The 21,491-nt window shown below is 36.3% G+C and overlaps 2 protein-coding genes and 3 non-coding genes across 6 annotated transcripts in view; all 5 read left to right on the top strand.

Annotated features, from left to right (window-relative positions):
* ACADM (acyl-CoA dehydrogenase medium chain) overlaps positions 1-2,039 on the top strand; it is a 32,625-nt gene extending 30,586 nt beyond the window's left edge. For both annotated transcript variants that reach the window (XM_047869555.1, XM_047869556.1), the window contains one exon: positions 1,290-2,039. In XM_047869555.1, coding sequence (XP_047725511.1) covers positions 1,290-1,361 — 72 coding nt within the window. In that variant the 3' untranslated portion in view covers positions 1,362-2,039. The remainder of the gene's footprint in view (positions 1-1,289) is intronic.
* Positions 2,040-11,028: 8,989 nt separating this feature from the next.
* Positions 11,029-20,132, top strand: RABGGTB (Rab geranylgeranyltransferase subunit beta). The gene is given in 10 exon segments (XM_047869558.1): positions 11,029-11,821; positions 11,824-11,867; positions 12,944-13,051; positions 14,275-14,472; positions 15,042-15,147; positions 15,990-16,042; positions 16,129-16,239; positions 16,909-17,034; positions 18,819-18,968; positions 19,543-20,132. Coding segments are annotated over 10 exon segments (1,227 nt in total). The 5' UTR covers positions 11,029-11,631; the 3' UTR covers positions 19,684-20,132.
* LOC125174271 (small nucleolar RNA SNORD45) lies at positions 12,707-12,785 on the top strand. The gene has a single exon (XR_007155385.1). It is a non-coding gene; the product is annotated as a small nucleolar RNA SNORD45 (small nucleolar RNA).
* On the top strand, positions 13,347-13,430 carry LOC125174270 (small nucleolar RNA SNORD45). The gene has a single exon (XR_007155384.1). It is a non-coding gene; the product is annotated as a small nucleolar RNA SNORD45 (small nucleolar RNA).
* Positions 14,613-14,684, top strand: LOC125174272 (small nucleolar RNA SNORD45). Its single transcript, XR_007155386.1, has one exon. It is a non-coding gene; the product is annotated as a small nucleolar RNA SNORD45 (small nucleolar RNA).
* Positions 20,133-21,491: the final 1,359 nt, after the last annotated feature.

The following is a 21,491-nucleotide window of genomic DNA, read 5'->3' as shown; positions in this document are numbered from 1 at the left end:
GTGAATGGTACAGACAAGTACATTTATGTCTGGGTCAGGCATCTTTGATGCTTAACATCCTAGCTAATCGTAGTCTACTCTTTGCTCTCCCAGAAATATGCATATAATTAAAAAAAATATTTTAGAGGTGTTTGGGTGGCTCAGTTGATTGAATGTTCAATTCTTGATTTCAGCTCAGGTCAAGATCCCAGGGTCGTGGGATCAGAACCATGCTCAGCGTGAGCCTGCTTGAGATTCTCTCTCTCCCTCCGACCCTCTCCCTGGCTCGTGTGCTCTCTCTCTCTCTCTCTCTCTCTCTGTCTCTCTCAAATAAAAAATAATAATAATAAATTATTTTATTTTTAATCTTGCTTGACAACTATTGAATTGATTAAAACCATATTTGGGAGGAAAACAACATGGAGAGACAGTGATGTAGTGGTTAGAAAAACTTAGAGATAGGGATAATTTGGTAAATAAAATATAAATGCACATGTTCTCCACATGTCGCTTAAGTAATTTTAACCCATCGTCCTCAGTATCCCTTCCCTTGCTTCCCTCTATCCACAACCAGTTATTTGGGAAATCCAGTCATTTGAAATCTGGAGGTAGAATCCTAGAATGTTAGAGTAAGAAGGAAATAGACATTGCAGCCTCTGAATTTAGACATGAAAAACTGAGGACTAGAATTTGTGCCTTATACAAAGTTACAGGTTTATCTTGTGAAACTGTCCCTCTCCTGAAGCCTATAATTATTACTGCTATCAGTCATTTATTAGAAGTTCATCTGAGAAGATGAACTGTAACAAATTTGCTAGGGTTTAAACTAGAAGTAAGGGCTGGCTACTAGGATTGTTCTCAGTTAAAGCCAAATGTTCCCAGCATCTTTTTCTTTAGCAACTCTGTTCCTTAGGCAGCAAAAGAGAAAATCAGGTATAAGAGTAAAAATGGAAAATGACTGAAAGGGACAACTGGCTAAAAACAATTCAGAAAAGTTGAATAAATATTTTTGCAACGTTTAACTTTTAGGTTTCCCAAACTTTTTGAAATGTTGATATCCTTTAATTTTTTTAACACTCCCAAAATTTTGGTAAATGACTTTTTATAATTTAACTAATCTTTATTTTAGAGAATTATGCATTTTCATGGGTTTCACAGAATCGGGTTTTGGAATCACTATAGACTACAGACCCTTTATATGGTTTCATTCAATTTGATGTTACAAATGAAGCTTATACTACTGTCGAAAATATTGAGTAAATTATTCATGTACTGAAGATATTTCATGTACATCTATTTTTTTCTTGCAGATTTATGAAGGTACAGCACAGATTCAAAGACTTATTATAGCCCGTGAACACATTGGCAAGTATAAAAATTAAAGAGATTGCTATAAAACATGATTAATTGTTGAGTAATTAGAACATAATCTATTTAAGATAAAGGGCTTTACAATATTTCTGGTAAAATTTTAAAATAATTGCTCTTACACTGAACCCATACTACTGATTCTAATACTAGCTTCCCGCTTTTGTTTAAATGACTTGTTTTTTCTCAAACAGGTTTGGTTTCACTAAAATTATGTGTTATCCATATACCACTGTACTTGAATTACATTAACCTAGAAAAGTACATTTGTTTTGTTATTCTAACCACTTAAAGTAACAAATTTTTTGGATTTCAGTATTTTTCCAGTGACATTTTTGAAAAGTGGGCTTGTAAAAATATTCAGAATTTTCCAAAATTTACATTGAGAAAGAATTGTAGGATTTGGATGCCATCAAATAACTTACTGGTGACTTTAAAGTATTTGTTTTCAGTTTTGTATAGTAATAGTCAAAAATTTGATGTTCTTATTCTCATCATACAATGACCAGAAGTTATTGGAATCTTGTTTAATTCTGAGCCTACATGTCACTTGGCCTTATTTAAAAATAAATCAATAAAATTTGCCTTAAAATATTTTTATGATTCTTGATATCTGAGTAGCCTTTGGTCTGTTGTACACAATCTCATTTCATGTGCGTGCATTATGAAAAGAAATAAAATTGTTCAGTGCTTATTAGTGTCTCTGTATTCTTTCCCGGAAGTTTATTTACTTCATATAAAAGTGAATTTATGATTTATTTACTGTGATGAAAAAAAGTCATGCTTTGATTATGAACTGCATGAAGTTACCTACCCATTTTTCACTAAATTATATTATTAGGTATTTCAAAAATTATAAAATCATGTAAGAACAAAGGTTTGTGAATTTAATATTTCTTTGTAATATTAAACATCAAATGCTGCTAAAATATGTTATATTATTTCTAACACCACTTCTGATTTTCTGATTCTGCACCAATTGGGCATCCTATAGTTCAATCCTATTCTTACACTAACTTGAAGAGTTACTATCAAGATTTCACAGGTTTAAGGCCTCAGTTCCATACTCACTTCAGACACCAGTCACACGTCCTGGGTCCCCAGGCTATCCACACTTCTGTGTAATTTGGATACAAATTTGGGTATTCCCATGATCCACCCTTAGATTCAATAATTTGCTAGAATGGCACACAGTACTCAGGAAAAACACTATTATAAAGGATACAACTGAGGAACAGCCAGCCAAGTATAAGAGACAGATGTATAGGGCGAGCTATAAGGGGAGACACAGAGCTTTCATACCTTCTCCCATTGCACCACCCTCCTAGTACCTCAGTTCTCCAACCTATAAACTCATAGATCTCTTGTTCAAGAGTTTTTATGGAAAATCTTTAGCCCTTATCTCCTCCCCTTAGGTCAAGGGTGGGGCTGAAAGTTCCCACCTGTATTAGTGGCTAGGGCTGCCAGAACAAAATGTTGCAGGCTGGGTGGTTTACACAACAGAACTTTAGTTTCTTACAGTTCTGGAGGCTACAAGTCCAAGATCAAGGTGCCATCTGGGTTGGTTTCTGGTGAGATCTCTTCCTGGCTTGTCAAGTGCCACCTTCTCACTGTGTTCTCACATGGCCTCCTCTGTGCACATGCATGAGGAGAGAGAAGGCTCTGGTGTTTTTCTCTTCAAATAAGGACACAAGTCTTATTAGATTAGGGCCCTACCTTTATGACCTCATTTGACCTTAATCACTTGTCTCACAGCCCACATCCAAATACAATCATATGGGGAAAGGTTAGGGCTTCAACTGTTGAATTTTGTGGGAACGCAATTCAATCCCTAACACAATCATCTGATTGCTTAATCTTTCTGGTGATCAGCCCCATCCTAAATTCCCATCTAGGGGCCCCACCTGAAGTCACCTCATTAGCATAAATTCAGATATCATCTTTTGTGTTTGTCATGAATAACAACAGATACTCAGCAAATTCAAAGAGTTTTAGAAGTTCAGAGCCAGGGACTGAGGGCAGAGACCAAATACATTGTTCTGTTGCCACTTAATTATAAAAATAAAAATCTAATCTTTTACAAAAAAATATTTAAAAGACTGCTTTTTTCATGCTTAGTTATGAAATTGTACTTCAATGACAGAGATTGGTAAGGAGATTTAGAGACTTCCTGAGTATTACAAAGAAATTACAAGTTAAATAGAATATATTCCAAATGCAGATTGGAATTTATAATACATAAGTCCAAAAACTTACCTACCAATTCTAAACATAAAGCTTCTAGACATATAAATGTATTCCAAAGCCATATGATGATAATATTTATTAATGTACCCTCAATTATAAATATTAAGCAATTATATAACTATCAATTAAGACTTTTTAGTCACTAGTAACACAAATGAACTTAAACTACTTTAAGAAAAAAGTGAACAGGGGCACCTGGCTGGCTCAGTTGGTAGAGCATTTGATTCTTGATTTCAGGGTCATGAGTTCAAGCCCCACATTGGGCTGGAACCTACTTTAAAAAATGAACAAATGTATTTTAAGTACATTGAAGTGCCTCATGGATCAAAAGGGCAGGAATGAAGTGAGTTTTAGAAAGGGTCTAGAAGCCAAATAACTTTAGAAATCCATGCAATAATATTTTTCTACCTTTCAACTCTACTTCTGTCACGTTTCATTTTTTTTCTCGTTCTGTAGCCTAGCTTTCTCTGTTTCTTCAATCCTAAAATAGAACAAGACCTAATATTTATATATGTTAGATTTCCTACCACTTATATAAGCTGACTGGCTAGGGCCATTACAGCCAGGAGGGTAGGAAGAATCATAGACCGTAAACATGATTGTTAGTTGCCTATATCTCTGAATTGATGGTTTCTGGAAAAGGCATAGTTTTGTAGCAGAGCTGGTATATTTCTGGCAATTTTAATGAATAAGGAATGTGCCATAGTCATCAATTTGCATAAAGGGAGAGGAGATTATACCAAGCCTTCTCTGGGTTTAAAAAATGGCTATTTATATGGCATTTAGAATGACATCCATTTATTTTAATGTATTACCCATGATCAAGTACTACAAAAGGTCTTTGGAGACTGAACATTAAATCCTACATAAGTGTCCAGTTTTTGATTTTGGGTCAGGTCATGATCTCACAGTTGCGAGATCAAGCCCCACATCAGGCTCTGTGCTAAGTATGGAGCCTGCTTGGGATTCTCTCTATCCCTCTCTCTCTGCCTTTCCCCTGCTCATGCTATCTCAAAATAAATAAATAAACACTAAAAAAAAAAAAATCAAATCCTACAGGAAACACTTAAAAAGTGTTAAAAATTTCATTTAACTCATTAATGAATGAGGGAATTAATGAGGTATTAAAACTGTCATAAGGGATGGGGCACCTGGGAAGCTCAGTGGGTTAAGCGTCCTACTCTTGATTTTGGCTCAAGTCATGATCTCACAGTAGTGACATCAAGCCCTGCATGGGGCTCTGTGCTAACAGCACTGGAGCCTGCTTGGGGTTCTCTCTTTCCTTCTCTCTGCCCCTCCTTGTTTGCACTCTCTCCCTCTCTAAATAAATGAATAAGCATTAAAAAAATTTTTTTAAACTGGCATAAGGGAGAATTTGAAAAACAAACATATAGGCAATTAGAAATGCTTAATATTTGCTAATAGATATAAAACTTTAATATCTTATAGGGCAATAAAATCTAAAGGGGTCATCTTTTCCACTGAGCAGAAATCAACTGTAGTTCATTTACATTACTATCCATTTTCTATAATTTAACTTTTTTTGAGTTTACAGAATGGTAAAACAGCCTAGTCAATAGGAAGACAATTATAGATACATAGCACTTCAGATACTACCCTCAGAATCCATTAGATAAAACCTAGCACTCCACTAAATGGACACTCAGTAATTCCTTTTACCCATCTCCAAGTTTTTGACAGTGTTTCCTGACAGTTTCTTCCTTGTGATCATAAATAACCTGCCAAGATTATTTTGTTCTAAAAAGGCAGGTTTCATTAGGTTTGGCCTGATTACTGCCACAGTGTTAATGAACCATGTAGGCCTCCTTGAATTTACTTTGTAAATCCAAAGACATACTGTGCTGAACAATTACCAAAGCTGCAGAATTAACTTCTGTCTGAAAGTTTTCATAGAGACACTCAGACTTTTAAAAGCCTCTGTAATTTGCGATCTCAAGGCTAGATGTAGAACCAAAGTCAAGCAATTCTGCACCAGAGTTCTCAAGTAGTACCTAAGAATTTGAGTGACTTTCTCTCCTCAGCATCCCAAAATTTACTAAGGTTCCTGGCTTGCCCAAACGGGCCCTTCCTAACCACCTGTAAGACTGGAATCCTGTAAGCCAGTTACCAATTCCAATTTTACCAGGACAGCATTGTAAACATTGACTCAACATACATAGTCAACTTGTTTTTTTGATAATATGCTTGTCAAACCTGATTAAAGGAGAATTATTCTCAAATATGACACTCCAGGTATGGCCTTGGTTACATAATCAATTTGCTTAATTATAAACAAGAATACAAAATCATGGTGTACCTGGGTGGCTCAGCCAGTTAAGCACCTGACTTCTGCTCAGATCATGATCTCATAATTCGTGGGTTTGAGCCCCGAGTTGGGCTTTGCACTGGCAGTACAGAGCCTGCTTGGGATTCTCTCTCTCCTTCTCTTTCTCTGCCCCTCCCCCACTGTGCTCTCTCTCAAAAATAAATAAATAAACTCAAAAAGAAAAAGATTCATTTTGAATACTGCCATAAAATGTAAGGAGATTCAGAAAATGTTTCTGAATTCTAGGGACTAGGTGGGAATCAGACACCATTTTAAACTTCCAGTTTACAAAAGCACAGTCCACTAAATTGAAGACAGCCTAAGAATTAAAAAGGGCTTCTTCATATACCCATAGAAACAGAACATTATAACTACATAACCAATATTCCAAACAAGTAACCATGATTAAGTTCCCCTCCTTGGCTCATTCAGTTCTCTGTAATTGTTCTCTGGGATCTTGAGTCAAGGAACTGCTTTCAAGAAGCTGTTTTTTTCCAAACTAAAGAGTTCTAGAATCCTGACTGAGTCTAATGGTATGGTGTGAAACTTGCCTAAGCTATGCCCACTTGTAAGTCTGTACCCAAAAGACTATTCTTTGAAGTATCTATCAGTAATTTAAAGTAACTGAGCCTTTCCATGAGGCTTTGAGACTGTCCCCGCATGCACAAACTTTGACCTGTAGCTTACAGTACAGCCTTCAAGTTAGCATCAGAGTAAATCAGAAACTATTGTAAAGTATTATAAAGTAAAATATGACTGTCTTAGCTCAGGCCACTTTAACAAAACCATAGACTGGGTGGCTTAAGCAGCCAACATTTATTTCTTAAAGTTCTGGAGGCTGGAAAGTCTAACATCAAAGCACCTGACTCTTAACTTCTTATATTCTCACAAAGAAGAAATAGGGTGAGAGAGCTCTCTGGGGTCCCCTTTTTAAAGGGTATTAATTTCATCCATGAGGAGTCCATCTCTATGTGACTTAATTACCTCCAAAAGCCCTCACTTCCTAATACCATCACTTTGGGGACGAGGATTTCAACATATAAATTTTGAGGAGACAAAAACATTCAATCCATTGCAATGACTAAAATTGAAGATTATAGTTAATTACTATATCCGATAAAAGAATGGAAGTAAGTGAAAAGTCTCTATGAAAGCAAAGTGCGTAACTGTTTCGCAAGACTTTAACCATTATTTCCCTTAAGGGAAACAACATTGGCAAATCTCCAGGGCTTTTTTATAAAGCACATAATTTTGGCCATTTTTATATTAACAACACTTTACACAAATTTAAGCTAAAGAAGGCTGAGTTGATCTGATTTATTTACTAACTTTTCTTATGAAGCTCACACAATAGTGTTGATAATTAAATATGGAATACATAAACTTTATTATTTCTAATATCTTTCTTTTTAAAAGGTGAAAGAACAGATCTCCTCCCCACCCCCCAGGAAATTTCAAAGATACATTTACGTGTAAAATATAACCTGAAATTTTGATTTTTCTTCATTCAAGATTTGACCCTGGGAAGGTCATGATATCAGAGATGATTGATCATTTGATTAAGATAGGATTATAGGTGCAAAGAATACTGAATACTGACAAAGAATACTTGGTTATATACTTAATTAAAGGACGATAAATTTAAAAAATACAGAAGAATGTACTATAACATGATTATAAGAAATTTAAGATGTTTCTCAAATACAAATCCTTTTTCCTTGTTTCTTTTTAATAATTAAAGATATGACACATAGAGCAATGAAAGTTTATTCTGGTTAAGACAAAATCTCTGCTATCTAGGCAGAAGGTAAAGATTAACCTTTTACCTTAGGGATTGATGGCTCAACCAAGGAAGCAAGCCCCTTAAAACTGACTGAACTTTGCCAAAATTGTAGCGTATTCCAGTGTCTTTTCAGATGCAGGTACTACATATCAAGACAAATAAAATTCACTTTCCTGAAATTGTCTTTCACTATGCTTTTTCATACTGTAGAACAAACTGATAATTTGGAACAAAACTGCACTTTTCTCTTGAAAAATAAAAACACATACATAGTTGTATTTTTCTGTAACGATTGCTACTATTATAGTTATACAGTAATCCTTATTATACTTAAAGAAACTAACTTCCCAGAGAAACCAACTCCCAGAGAAACCTGGGAGGCAGATCATTGAGAGTTGTTTGTCACATATCAATATTTCAGCAGATCATCAAAACTCATGAGCATTAACACAACTTTGTTCAGCTATACATATCCTTTTATACATTAATGCAACAAAAAGAAACATTTATTAACTTGACCCAAAGGTATCACTTACTACATAGCATATCAAAATAAGAAACAAAAGTATATAAACTTAAAATCAGGCTTGGTAATCAAGGGTTTAATATTCTATCCAAAAAACAATCTAGGTTTGCCATGATTATTAATTAACTCAGTATAGTCCAAGGTTTTAAATTTTCTAAGGTTCTTAGAAATTATATAATTCCGGGGCGCCTGGGTGGCTCAGTCGGTTAAGCGGCCGACTTCGGCTCAGGTCATGATCTCGCGGTCCTTGAGTTCGAGCCCCGCGTCGCGCTCTGTGCTGATAGCTCAGAGCCTGGAGCTTGTTTCACATTCTGTGTCTCCCTCTCGCTGACCCTCCCCTGTCCGTGCTCTGTCTCTCTCTGTCTCAAAAATAAATAAAACGTTACAAAAAAAAAAATTTAAAGAAATTATATAATTCCAATTTACGGTTGGAAAAAAATTTCATTTTTTATTTTGTTTGCTTCAATCTTGTTTCATTGTTGATTCAATTTAATGGAAGCCAAATTTACAATTTTAAAGGTCTTAAAATTTATGTAGGAGTTAAGTTAGCCAATTTGATTAATAAACTAATATAAAAAGTTTAGGAAAGGGGCACCTGGATGGCTCAGTCGGTTAAGCATCCATCTTAGGCTCAGGTCATGATCTCAAGGCTCCACTCTCTGCTCATGAGTTTGAGCCCTGCTTCAGGCTCTGTGCTGACAGCTCAGAGCCTGGAGCCTGCTTTGGATTCTGTCTCCCTCTCTCTCTGTCCCTCCCCCGCTTGCATGCACGCCCTCTTTCTCTCTTTCTCAAAAAATAAATAAACATTGGGGCACCTGGGTGGCTCAGTCGGTTGAGTGGCCTACTTCAGCTCAGGTCATGATCTCGCGGTTGAGCGGCCTACTTCGGCTCAGGTCATGATCTTGCGGTCCGTGAGTTCCAGCCCCGCGTCGGGCTCTGTGCTGATAGCACAGAGCCTGGAGCCTGCTTCAGATTCTGTGTCTCCCTCTCTCTCTGACCCTCCCCCATTCATGCTCTGTCTCTCTCTGTCTCAAAAATAAATAAACGTTAAAAAAAAAATTAAAAAAAAAATAAACATTAAAAAAATATTTAAAAAAAGAGTATGTTTTTGTCTCCCTCTCTCTGCCTTTCAAAATAAATAAACTTTGAAAAAAGAATATGTTTTACTTAACCCAATATATCCAAATATGAGTTTAGCAATCTACTTTTTAAATTGTTAATGAGATATTTTACTTTATTTTTCCTACTAAGTCTATAAAATAGGGTGTGCATTTTATACTTTATAACATCTCAATTCAGATTCACTACATCTCAAGTGTCCCATTTAGTTATATTACACAGCACAGGCCTAGAGACAGAGATGAACTTGTTTTTTCAAAATTAGGGTTTTTGTTTATTTTTGTAACTTTTTCTTTGGGGGGGGATATTTTTATTTTTTGAGGAGGTAAGATATACCAAATTTCAAAAGTACCAGCATATTCAGTGAAAAAGAAGCCTTCCTTAAATCCTGTCCCCAGCTATCCTCCTCCTGTAGGCAACTGCTTTTAGTAATTCTGTGCATTTACAAATACATCCATATATTTTCCTACTTTGTTTTCCACACAAATAGTAGCACAACATACATAGCTTGGCACTTTCTGTTTTTGTTTTCACTTAATATATTTTAGAGATCTTTCCATTGCAATGTATGCAGAGCTTCCTCTCTTTAATGACTGCATAATGAATACAGTGTAGTTTATTTAACCTTTTGATGGTAATTAAGGTATTTGTAACCTTTTGCTAATAAAGACTGCTGCTATGAATATTCTTGCACATAGGTCACTTCATACCCAAAAGACTATTTGTAGGATAAGTATCTATAAATAGAGTTGCTGAATGTAATTAAAAGAATTGCTAGAACTTATGCTTCCTACACAGATTTCCATTTTGCTGATCATCACACCCCTAGAACTTAGAATAATATTTGGCACATTCTAGGGGCACCTGGGTGGCTCAGTCGGTTGAGCTTCCGACTTCGGCTCAGGTCATGATCTCGCGGTCGCTGAGGTCGAGCCCCCTGTCGGGCTCTGTGCTGACTGCTCAGAGCCTGGAGCCTGTTTCAGATTCTGTGTCTCCCTCTCTCTCTGACCCTCCCCCGTTCATGCTCTGTCTCTCTCTGTCTCAAAAATAAATAAACGTTAAAAAAAAAATAAAAAAAAAAACTATTTGGCACATTCTAGACATCCAATAAATACTTGTTGAATGAATTTATAAAGTAGGAAATGAGGCTTGTTCTTCATTTTTTCAGCAGTTATGGACTCAATCTGAATGTTACTTTTTGGATCTGATGCTTGCATTATTCCTACTTTGAGCATTGCTTTTCCCAGGAAGTGTGACCTCTCCCTCTCTTCCTTGGTTTCCTTCCCTCTACATCCCTCCCCGATCTGACTTAGAAGCAAAAGAAAGCTGGCGAAATCACATTAATACTTAGGGAAGACTTTTTAAGATAAAAAGTTTTAGGGCTAGAGACAGTCATCACTTAATGGTAAAAGGCTCAACCCACCAGAAATAGATGCTAAACTTACATGCATTTAATAAAGTAGCCTCAGGGGCGCCTGGGTGGCGCAGTCGGTTAAGCGTCCGACTTCAGCCAGGTCACGATCTCAGGTCCCCCGTCAGGCTCTGGGCGGATGGCTCAGAGCCTGGAGCCTGTTTCCGATTCTGTGTCTCCCTCTCTCTCTGCCCCTCCCCCGTTCATGCTCTGTCTCTCTCTGTCCCAAAAATAAATAAAAACGTTGAAAAAAAATAAAAAAAAAAATAAAGTAGCCTCAAACATACATGGGAGTATCAATGGAATTGCCGGGAGAAATAATGAAATCTACCATTATAGCAGATTCAACACTCTCAATTACTGATAGCCCATTATATTGATAGCCCATTGTTGTCAGGAACTCTTCTCCAAATCGTTACTGAAGGTAATAAATTGTAAGGGTATGGGGGCCAATATTTTCTAATGGGTGCTCAAAATGCCAAAGTATGAACGACCTAAGAAAGCACAAACGAAAACAGCTGCAATAACACCCCTAGCAAATCTGAATTTAGTGGAAAGCTTGTGATAGGAACGAGTGTTTTCTTTTTCAAAAGTAATTTACAAAGCTTTCCAACTGTTAGCACTTCCTGAAGAAGAGAAGGGAGTAGGCGAGTGAGTCGCATCCGGTACGAAGGCAAACAGGAGGGAAATGTGAACATTTATTTCATTAACATTTACTCAAAAAACGTTTATTGAATACTTACTACGCGCAAGAACTCTACTAATTACCAGCTACTTCAGCTCTTCAGAGTTCAAAGAACGTCAAAATCAAATGATTTCTTACAAGTAATTTAGATATTTAAACATTACTTAAAACTTTTAGACAAATCGAGATGTTTATGGGACGAAGAAACGGGCGCCAAAGAATTTGGGCTCAGGCAGCGAGGACAGCTATGAGCAGTCGTCAGGGTCCTAGAGCAGCCACGCAAAGGGTCCATCATCCTACAGGCTCAAGTGTGGTCAGCTATGCTGGTGCTCAGAAGGGACCTAAGGGATGCTTCTGCGCAGGCGCGTGCCGCCTAACTCTCCCCAGGAACCGACCCGCGTTCTCTTTTCGGTCTCAGACATGGTGAGTGAGGTTGCGTTTTGGTTTGGTGCTCGGGTGCAGTGCAGGTGGAATGATACCGAGCGGCTCAGTTACCTTAGGGTATTTTCGCAAGTATTAGAGAATGGTTAGCTTGAGATACGGGCCTTACAAGGTTTCTTTAGGGCTAGGAGAGGGTGAAGTATTACTCAGCGTTTTCTGCAGATCTCGCGGGCTCAATTACGGCTTCTAATTTTATCTAGGCTTCTTCCTAAGAGGCAGGCCTCAAGGTCCGACGGCCCGATTTCTTAATCGCTCAAAAAGCCGCGCCAGTTGGTGGTTCCTGTTTCCTTTCTTAATATTGTATGGCTCAAAATCTGTAGAGTCATTACTGGTATGGTCTCTTTGAAGATGTAAATTTTAGGCGGGATCTGGTGGAAATTCACTAAATTCTTTTTTGGTAATCTACGTCATGACCTACTTAACAATGAGGTAGTGCTGTCTCGATCACAATGAGCTAGATCAGAAGTGCAGGAACTGGAGCAACGTCCTCATTTCCTGAGAGCTTGCTGCAAATGAAGAAACTAAGACTAAAAAGCTGGAAAAGATGAGGCTAAAGGAAATATTTCCTTGATAAATTGAATAATCTTTGGAGCGTGTAGAGGTGGCTCTGAAACCTGAATTTCTAGGATTAGTAAAATTTCATTAAAGAACTTAACTGCAAATTATACGCTAGGTATATATATATTTATGCTTCAACTTACTGCTACATGTAAACCTTCAGTTGGCCTGAATTGATAAGCTTGGATTTTCTGTGGTGTTTATTTTACTTAAAAGTCTTAAGTGAACGGTAAGCAACAGCAGATATGGGTAATAATTTTTTGGGTCAATGATGAGCTGGCATGTATTCTGAATCCGAAGTTGATTATTACTACGTTAGCTCTAGAATTACTCTGAGACCTGAAAAATTACCCGAATCTTACCACGGCTTTAGTGCTTACAGTTTTTGTGTGGCAAGATGAAATCAAAGTGAAAAATTCAAATGTATGTTGAATATACAAACTGGGGTCAAGTATTAAAATAAGAACAGTTATGAAATCACTGCTTTTTTGTTTTGAAAGGGCACACCGCAGAAGGATGTTACTATCAAATCAGATGCACCTGACACCCTCTTGTTAGAGAAGCATGCAGATTATATTGCATCCTATGGCTCAAAGAAAGACGATTATGTATGTATATGATTTTACGTTGGAAATTTATTTTGAAGTGAATCTATAATGCATAAGCAGTCAGTAGGTCAGTAATGGCCCATGTTTCTTAAAAATGGTAACTCCTGCACGCCAAAGCACTGAAGATCCCTCTCTGAGGTGCATTCAGTGTGCCTTTGGACATCAGGTTGAGAGTACATCAGCATTAACGATGGTTCTTAGAAGATTTGGCAGACAAAATAGATTACCACCTGCCTAGATTTGTAAGAGGTTTGAGGTACAAAAGAGATTTGTACTTTGTGGGTATTACTTTCAAGGTCAGTGATGTGTTGGCATGTATTACCTGAGTATATGGCTGATGTGTAATAATACTTTAGCTCTAGAATTACGCTGAGACCTTGAAAAAGTCCTTACCCTAAGTTTCAAAACCTTGAATAGTTTTCCTCTCTGGGACGATCTCAGAAACGTTGAGTAACATACAACTCAAAGTAAATATTTTTCCTAGTAGTATCCAGACAACAATTGAATGGACCATCTTGGCTAGTTTTGATGAATTTGTGACTTAAGTTCTCATAACCTCATTATGGAGTTGTTAAGGACCATGTTTATCTTTTCCCTGGATGACTCAAGGATTAAGTCTTAACTTATCCCTGCCTTTTTAATCTAGTGCTTACCAACCTATTATTTAAACCCTGAATTTGGGTTCACAGCAAACTAAGACCACTCACCTGATTCAAAATTTTAGTATGTAATAACATCGGTGGACTCTCTGTCTACCAGTTTTTATTTTTCTTTGATGAGCTGTTGGCTATTTTATCTTTTGCATGCTTTGGCCATTTTGGTTTTCAAGTAGTTGTATCAGTAACTAATAGGTAATAGATGGGCTTTGTACATATTCCATATATCAATGGGATAGATGTCTAATAAATAACGATGTTAAGTACTCTGAAAGAAATATTTTCCCCAAATTTGAAAATGGTTGGTATATTTTTCACTTCTACTTCTGGTTGGCTCTTAGGAGAGATTGAAGTCCTGTTTGTATTGTCAGTCACAGGTGAATTTATCATATGCCTCTCAGATACTGTCCCCCCACCAAATTTGAGAGCCACAAATTTAAAATCAATACTGATGATGTTAGGATCAACTGAATTAAACAGTATGTGTGGTTAGTTAGCTTTGTATGTTCCATCACTTTTACCCTGCATCAGTTCAAACTGGCACATTAAAGTCATTGTGTATTTTAGGAATACTGTATGTCTGAGTATTTGAGAATGAGTGGTATCTATTGGGGTCTGACTGTAATGGATCTCATGGGACAACTACATCGGATGAATAGAGAAGAAATTCTGACATTTATTAAGTCATGTCAACACGAGTGTGGTGGAATAAGTGCTAGTATCGGACATGATCCTCATCTTTTGTACACTCTAAGTGCTGTCCAGGTAAATATTTATTAAAATTTAACAGTCTTGGCAGTGTATTTTCTTACTTGAGAACGCAAAAATTGGGTATTAGGAGTATGACAAAATTGATGTCTATGTCAAACAAGTTTCTCTTTTCAAATGAAGCCTGTATTCTACAAGGTCAATGATGTGATGGCATGTATTAGCTGAATCCAAAGTTGATGTAAATAGTAAAATTCCACTGAGACCTTGAATGGTAAAATGTTTATCTTTGTTATATGTAAATAATTTGAAAATCTCCAGGTAGAGTTAAATGTTGATTTTCATATTAGTGAAAATGCACAATTAGGGGTTTAAATAGTTAGTATATTTAAAGGTCTTAGAATGCTAAGGTATAGTTTGTGTGTAGGGGATGAATGCTTTATGTTACCAATTTGGGTTTGTTGATAAAGCCTGTGGCATAATAGAAGATAGCCTGCAGATTTGCAGTATGCATAGACAAAAGGACATGTTTGCTTAACAATTTAAAATGTCATTGAGGAAAACATCAGAACAAACTTAGCAGTGTTGAAGAGGTATTTACTTAACATGTTTTGTTTTTGTTACAGATTCTTACTCTATATGATAGTATTAATGTTATTGATGTAAATAAAGTTGTGGAATATGTTCAGAGTCTACAGAAAGAAGATGGTTCTTTTGCTGGAGATATTTGGGGTAATGTCATTCTAAGCCATGCTACCCAAAATAACCAATTTTAAATTCTGTTTTGGTGTTGATTGTAGTGATAAACTTTGTTGAAAAATTTTAAGTACAATGAATTGGAGACTTTGCTAATTATTATAAGGAGACTTTTAAGTTTTTGATCTTTTCAGGTCCCACTAAGCAGCTGGTCTAACTGAAGTTAAATGGTCTGCTGGAAGTTCCAGCATGCACTGTGTAGTTATATCAGCATACAGGAGAACTGGAACAGAGGGGGCCAGTCTAAAAGATGAGGTAGGTGAAATTTTTTTCCCCAGTATTTGGTGACTTTGTAAAGTTTTTTTCAAACTATTTACTGGCAAGGGAAAAATAGTCAAAAAACTTTACAAACTTACTGGATATTTGAGTGGAGGGAGGGAATAGTACATAGTACTATATTTGATAAATGTAGATAATCTCTGCTTTAGGGCTGAATACAGTGCAGGCCGGAGAGACCAGCTGCTTCATGGGATGTGAAAATGCACTTTTATATAATAGGGTAAGTTCATTGTCATTATTAGAAATTGAATAGTCCTTTTGGTTCTGTGTTAGTTATCTTCCCTTTCTGGGCATTCTAAGCAACTTTAGATAAGTTGCTGTATTTTTGACAAAACTATTTTCTAGTTACTGGTTTCCTCAGAAGTGATTTTGTTTCAGATTTAGCATTCCTCCTAGTGTCCAAAAAGTAAATATTAAGCTTGCACTCTTGGAAATTTAACTGTGGTAGCTTTGCAGTTTGTTAGTTAACCTGCATTATATATTAGGGTCAGGTTCTTCTGGTAGCACTTATGTTTTGATTTGATTCCATTTTCTTTTAGGAGAAATTGATACAAGATTCTCTTTTTGTGCGGTGGCAACTTTGGCCCTGTTGGTAAGTTTTGAATATTGTATTGGAATAATTAAGTGCCCATGATTATTCTGGAATCTAATAGGCTTATTTTTTTTTTCTGTTTGTAGGGGAAGTTAGATGCTATTAATGTGGAAAAAGCAATTGAATTTGTTTTATCGTGTATGAACTTTGATGGTGGATTTGGTTGCAGGCCAGGTTCTGAATCCCATGCTGGACAGGTAATTTATTAATGTGGATTAAAATTGTCAACTTTGAAGGGATAACTAGTGTGGTAAACTGCTAAAATATTAATAGCAGTTTGTGTCTGTTAAATGTGAATGAAGTTAAATATACTATAATGTGGGATTTTACATAAGAATTGCTTAAATGCAGATAAAGGAAGGCATTTTTACAGTAGTATGTTCTAGCATCCTGTTCCCCACCTCTCCTGAACACCTATTTGCTTGTGCCAGAGAGGCAAATTGTGTTTGTAAAGAGTATTTGTACTGTTGTACATTGTATCTGTAAATAGTTGTCAAATAAAACTTGCTTTTTAGGGGCACCTAGCTAGCTCTCTGTCCATAGAGCATGTGACTTGTGATCATGGAGTTGTGAGTTTGAGCCTCATGTTGGGTATAGAGATTACTTAAAAATAAAATCTTGGGGAAAAAAATTGGCTTTTAGCCATGAAGAAATTTTGACAATAGTATTTCATCGCAGAATTGGATCCTAGAATTAGTATGTTTGGATTTGTTCAGGTAGTTAGGTGATATTTACATGTTTGCAATTCTAACTTTTTAATAGAAACCAAGTTTTTAGACATAAATTGGCTTTTTACTTGAGTAGTTTTTATCACTATTACTATTGAAAAATTATTATATACATGTACTTTATGTCTGTAATTTTAGATCTATTGTTGCACAGGATTTCTGGCTATTACTAGCCAGTTGCATCAAGTAAATTCTGATTTACTCGGTTGGTGGCTTTGTGAACGACAGTTACCATCAGGTGGACTCAATGGAAGGCCAGAGAAGGTATAGTTTCATCAGATATACTGTGTTCTAGTAGCTTTATTATTATAGCTTTTTGTAAATTGTTAATGAGCTTGTCTTTCCATCCCCATTGAAAATTTTCAGTTGTACGTCCTAAAAAAATGCCCTTGGCAAGAAATTAGAGTTGAGATACTTATTAAGGTATCCATTTAAAAGACTCTTGAAGAAAAGATGTGTATGCTAATTTCTGATGCTGTCTTCAGTCTTCCCTATCCTGAAGTAGAATCTGAGGGAAAACAAAAAAAAAAATGGCAAATAACTCTTAGCTTTAAAGTATATTTGTATTTAGACTTACTATATGAATTCTTAAAGGGTCTTTTTCCCTATCCTGAAGGCCTTGTATTTTCCAGGGATAGAAATGTAGCTATTTCTTTAAACTTTTAGTTCTAGACCTATACCAAGGAAAATCAGTCATGCATTAAAAGTTTTGTTTGTATCTGGGACCCAAAGAGGGCTACTGTGTTTAAATTCTTTTAATGTTTATTTTGGGGGGTGGGGTGGGGAGGCTACAAGAGAGGGGGAGACACAGAATCCGAAGCAGTCTCCATCCAGGCTCTGAGCTGTCAGCACAGAGCCTGATACTGGGCTCAAAGTCACGAACTCTGAGATTGTGACTTAAGCTGAAGTTGGACACTTAACTGAGCCACCTAGGTGCCCCCCCAAGGAGGGCTATTAAGTGAACACCTGTATCTTGTGTAGAAATCTCCATGTCTACTTAGTGGGTGAAAGGACAAGTAACTTAGAAAATCAATGATTTTTAAAAATCCTACAAAGTTTTCATTTAAAACCTTTATTAAATTTTTTAAAAGAAAAACCCAATTTTTGACATTTTGATTTGGAGGGAAGGGAATCCAGCTTTCCTTCATAGTTTGCATTTCTTTTTAGTTATCACACATTCTCTAAATTGGGTCTGGAAGCGCCAGATAGCAAATGTTTTTAGCATTGTAGGACATACAGTCTTACTGCAACTATGTAATTATCCTGAAAAGCAAATTGTAAGACTTGTGTATTATAAAAACCATTTATGCATATAAAATCTTTTGGGGTGCTTGCATGGGTCATTTGGTTAAGCATCCAACTTCGGCTCCGGTCATGATCTCATAGTTCATGGGGTCAAACCCCACATAGGGATCTGCTAATAGTGCAGAGCCTGCTTGGGATTCTCTTCCTCTTTCTTTCCCTTTCCCTCTCCTTTTCTGACTCGTGCTTTCTCTCTCAAAAATAAATAATAAAGCTTAAAAAAACAAAACAAAACATTGTAGTCTAGATAATAACTCAAAGACTGTAGCTAGCTGGATTTTTGACCAAAAATAATAAGGCATTATTATTTTTGGGTTATTAAAATGGGTCAGGGTGGGGATTGCCAGGAATCTACACTTAGTGTAGGAGAGCTTTTAATACACCTATGAATCACCCACTGATTTTGTTGAAATGATTCTTCAATTGAAGGTGAGATGTTCTGCGTTTTTTAAACCCAAGTGACCCATATTTTGAGGAACTGGGCTTTAGACTGTCTTTAAGCAGGTATATCATAACATTAGCATAAGGGGCATTCTTTGCATATAAAATAGAGGTACAGGTATAGTTTTCACTGAGTAACAAAGCTCTGAAACTTTTAGCATGGGTATCTGGATTGAAATGTTTGTTTTCCAGTGATTAACTTTAATTCTAAAGATTATCTTTAATTCTAATCCTCCCCCACCCCATGTTTGGACTAGAGAATAAAATTGTGGCAATTCTCTTGTGGCTTTTTTTTTTTCTCCTAGTTACCAGATGTATGCTATTCATGGTGGGTGTTGGCTTCCCTAAAGATAATTGGAAGGCTTCATTGGATTGATAGAGAGAAACTGCGAAGTTTCATTTTAGCATGTCAAGATGAAGAAACAGGAGGATTTGCAGATCGACCAGGAGATATGGCAAGTATATTTCTGACATCTTGTTAGTTACATTTTCAATGTTGCTTTGAGTTACTTTTACGTTTCCAGGCATTTCCAGACATGGAAGTGGGATAGTATGCAAAGTAGGATAGATACCCTTCTGATAATTTTAATTTGAGAACAGATGATATAAAACAAGTGTACAGAAATTTCTTATCACTTGTCAAGAAAAGTAGTGTATGGTGAAGGTCCTGTGTTAAAAACAGAATTTGAAGCCATCATTTTTATTTTATACATACATATTTTATTTTATTTATTTATTTGTTTTTGTTTTTGAGAGGGAGAGGGAGATAGAACAATCCCAACCAGGCTCCAGGCTCTGAGCTGTCAGCACGGAGCCCAACATGGGGCTCAAACTCCCCAGCTGTGAGATATGAGCTGAGCTGAAGTTGGACATTTAACTGAGCCACCCAGGCACCCCCATCACTTTTGTTTTAGAAGAATTAAGCATTTATTAAAGTAAAATACAATGGGATCCAGTATAACTTGTTCGGAAGTAGAGTTTCAGAAGTTTTCGTTTGTAATACTTTATAAATTCTTATTTTTTAAATAGGTGGATCCTTTTCATACTTTATTTGGAATTGCTGGATTGTCACTTTTGGGAGAAGAACAGATCAAACCTGTTAGTCCTGTTTTCTGCATGCCTGAAGAAGTACTTCGGAGAGTGAATGTTCAGCCTGAACTAGTGAGCTAGACAGTGAGACATTGCTTAGTATAGTTTTGCTATCTTAACAAAAGTGCTTATCAAACTTAATGTGCTTAAAGTGCTTATCAGACTTAAAAGCTGTGTTACTATTTTGTATATGAATATTAATTATGTACTTATACATAATGTAAAATAAAGATCTTTATTGTATCAGCTTTAGATTACCTTCTGCAATGCTATTATTCTGAGTACAATTATTTGTTTCTGCTTCAGTGTATTTATTTGTATGTTTCCTTAACAGCAAGCTCAGTTTAAAGAACTATTTAAAGAAGTATTGTGTTCTACTTGATGTTTTTCATGTGCTTCTTTCATGTTATATAATAATGGCTAATGTAAATTGGTCTATGTCAATGAGAATGTGAATGTTAATAAAAATTGATAAACCCATCCATATATGAATTAAAAGATGCACAAGAATAAATGGCTTTTGAAATTTGGGACTGTTTCATAAGTTTATGGCTACTCTGAATTGGTCACAAAGTAATTTAGGTATAGGATTGCAATTTGAATATACTTTACTCTTACTTTTTATGATTTTATGTCACAGTGCCAGCTATTCCCAAGGAATTGTTGGCCTTCAAGGAAATGGAAGTTGATAGTTGCCACAATATTTTTTGAACCTGTATTTTCAGAAACATAAGCACAGATGAGTATTCTCTGTGAGTTTTACATTCTTGGTGAAAATGAAGTATGGAAGTTGAAATTTTCTCAAGCATGTTGGCAATATTCTATATTAATAGTCCTTTTAAGAATAAGGATTAGTGGGGTTCCTGGCTGGCTCAGTCGGTAGAGCATGGCACTCTTGTGAGTTCAAGCCCCACTTTGGAGGTAGAGTGAAAGTGATGGTTCACTTAGACCTCATTCACCAATGTCCATTTTTAACATTTTGAAGAAAAGGTGCTTAACATGAGATTGTTGAAATGAAACTATTTTGACAGCTAATTTGAAGAGTTTAGGATGAATTGCCACTATTTTGATTGTTCTGAAAGTTTGAAATTGGATAGAACATAATATTTAAATGGTGCCATTGGAACTGTGGGTGAACTAGGCTGTAAACACCTGATTTATTGAGGGAACAGCTGCCTGAAATCAGTTTTTACATAATGTTGCATTAGTTTCAGGTGTACAACAGTGATGTCACAAGTCTGTACTTAAATGCTATGTTTAGTAATATTTAAATGTTTTTCACGTTTATTTTTGAGAGAGCACCAGCAGGGGAGGGGCAGAGAAGACGGAGACACGGAATCTGAAGCAGGCTCCAGGCTCTGAGCTGTCAGCACTGAGCCACCCAGGTGCCCCTGTTTAGCAATGTTTTTAAGTATCTTCTAATAGTATCCAGAGTATTTTCTCAATCCTAGCTTCTCTATGAAGTTGGTACTATTTCCATAGTCAAGAAAAGTAAAAGGCCCTGAAAGTCATTTGTTGCAAAGCTAGAGCTTGGATTTGTATAGTCTGTTCTTAACTAATTCATACCTACGGTATGAAAAATAGAGAACTGTGGGAGAGAGCTCATCTTTTTTGACCTGGTTCTTAGGGCGCTGTGTATATAGTTCTGTGCTTAATGGGTGAAGGGCAATCTTGTGATCAGCCTTGTGGATACTGAAGCTGTAGGAGGTTCGTGGCACTTTTCTGTGTTTTGCTATAGAAGCAATGTTAGGCTGAAAACTGAATTTGTCTCCACCAGCAGGCATTGAGTGTCCAGTGAGGGAGAGTTTGAAAATTTAAAAAGAATTTCAAAAGCGTATTTGAGGGTATGTGGGAAATGTTAAAAAGCACCAAACCCCTTTAGTAAAATA

Source organism: Prionailurus viverrinus, chromosome C1 (genome assembly GCF_022837055.1).
Source record: "Prionailurus viverrinus isolate Anna chromosome C1, UM_Priviv_1.0, whole genome shotgun sequence".
Classification (NCBI taxonomy): domain Eukaryota; kingdom Metazoa; phylum Chordata; class Mammalia; order Carnivora; family Felidae; genus Prionailurus; species Prionailurus viverrinus.
This window is presented reverse-complemented; position numbering and strand designations above follow the sequence as displayed.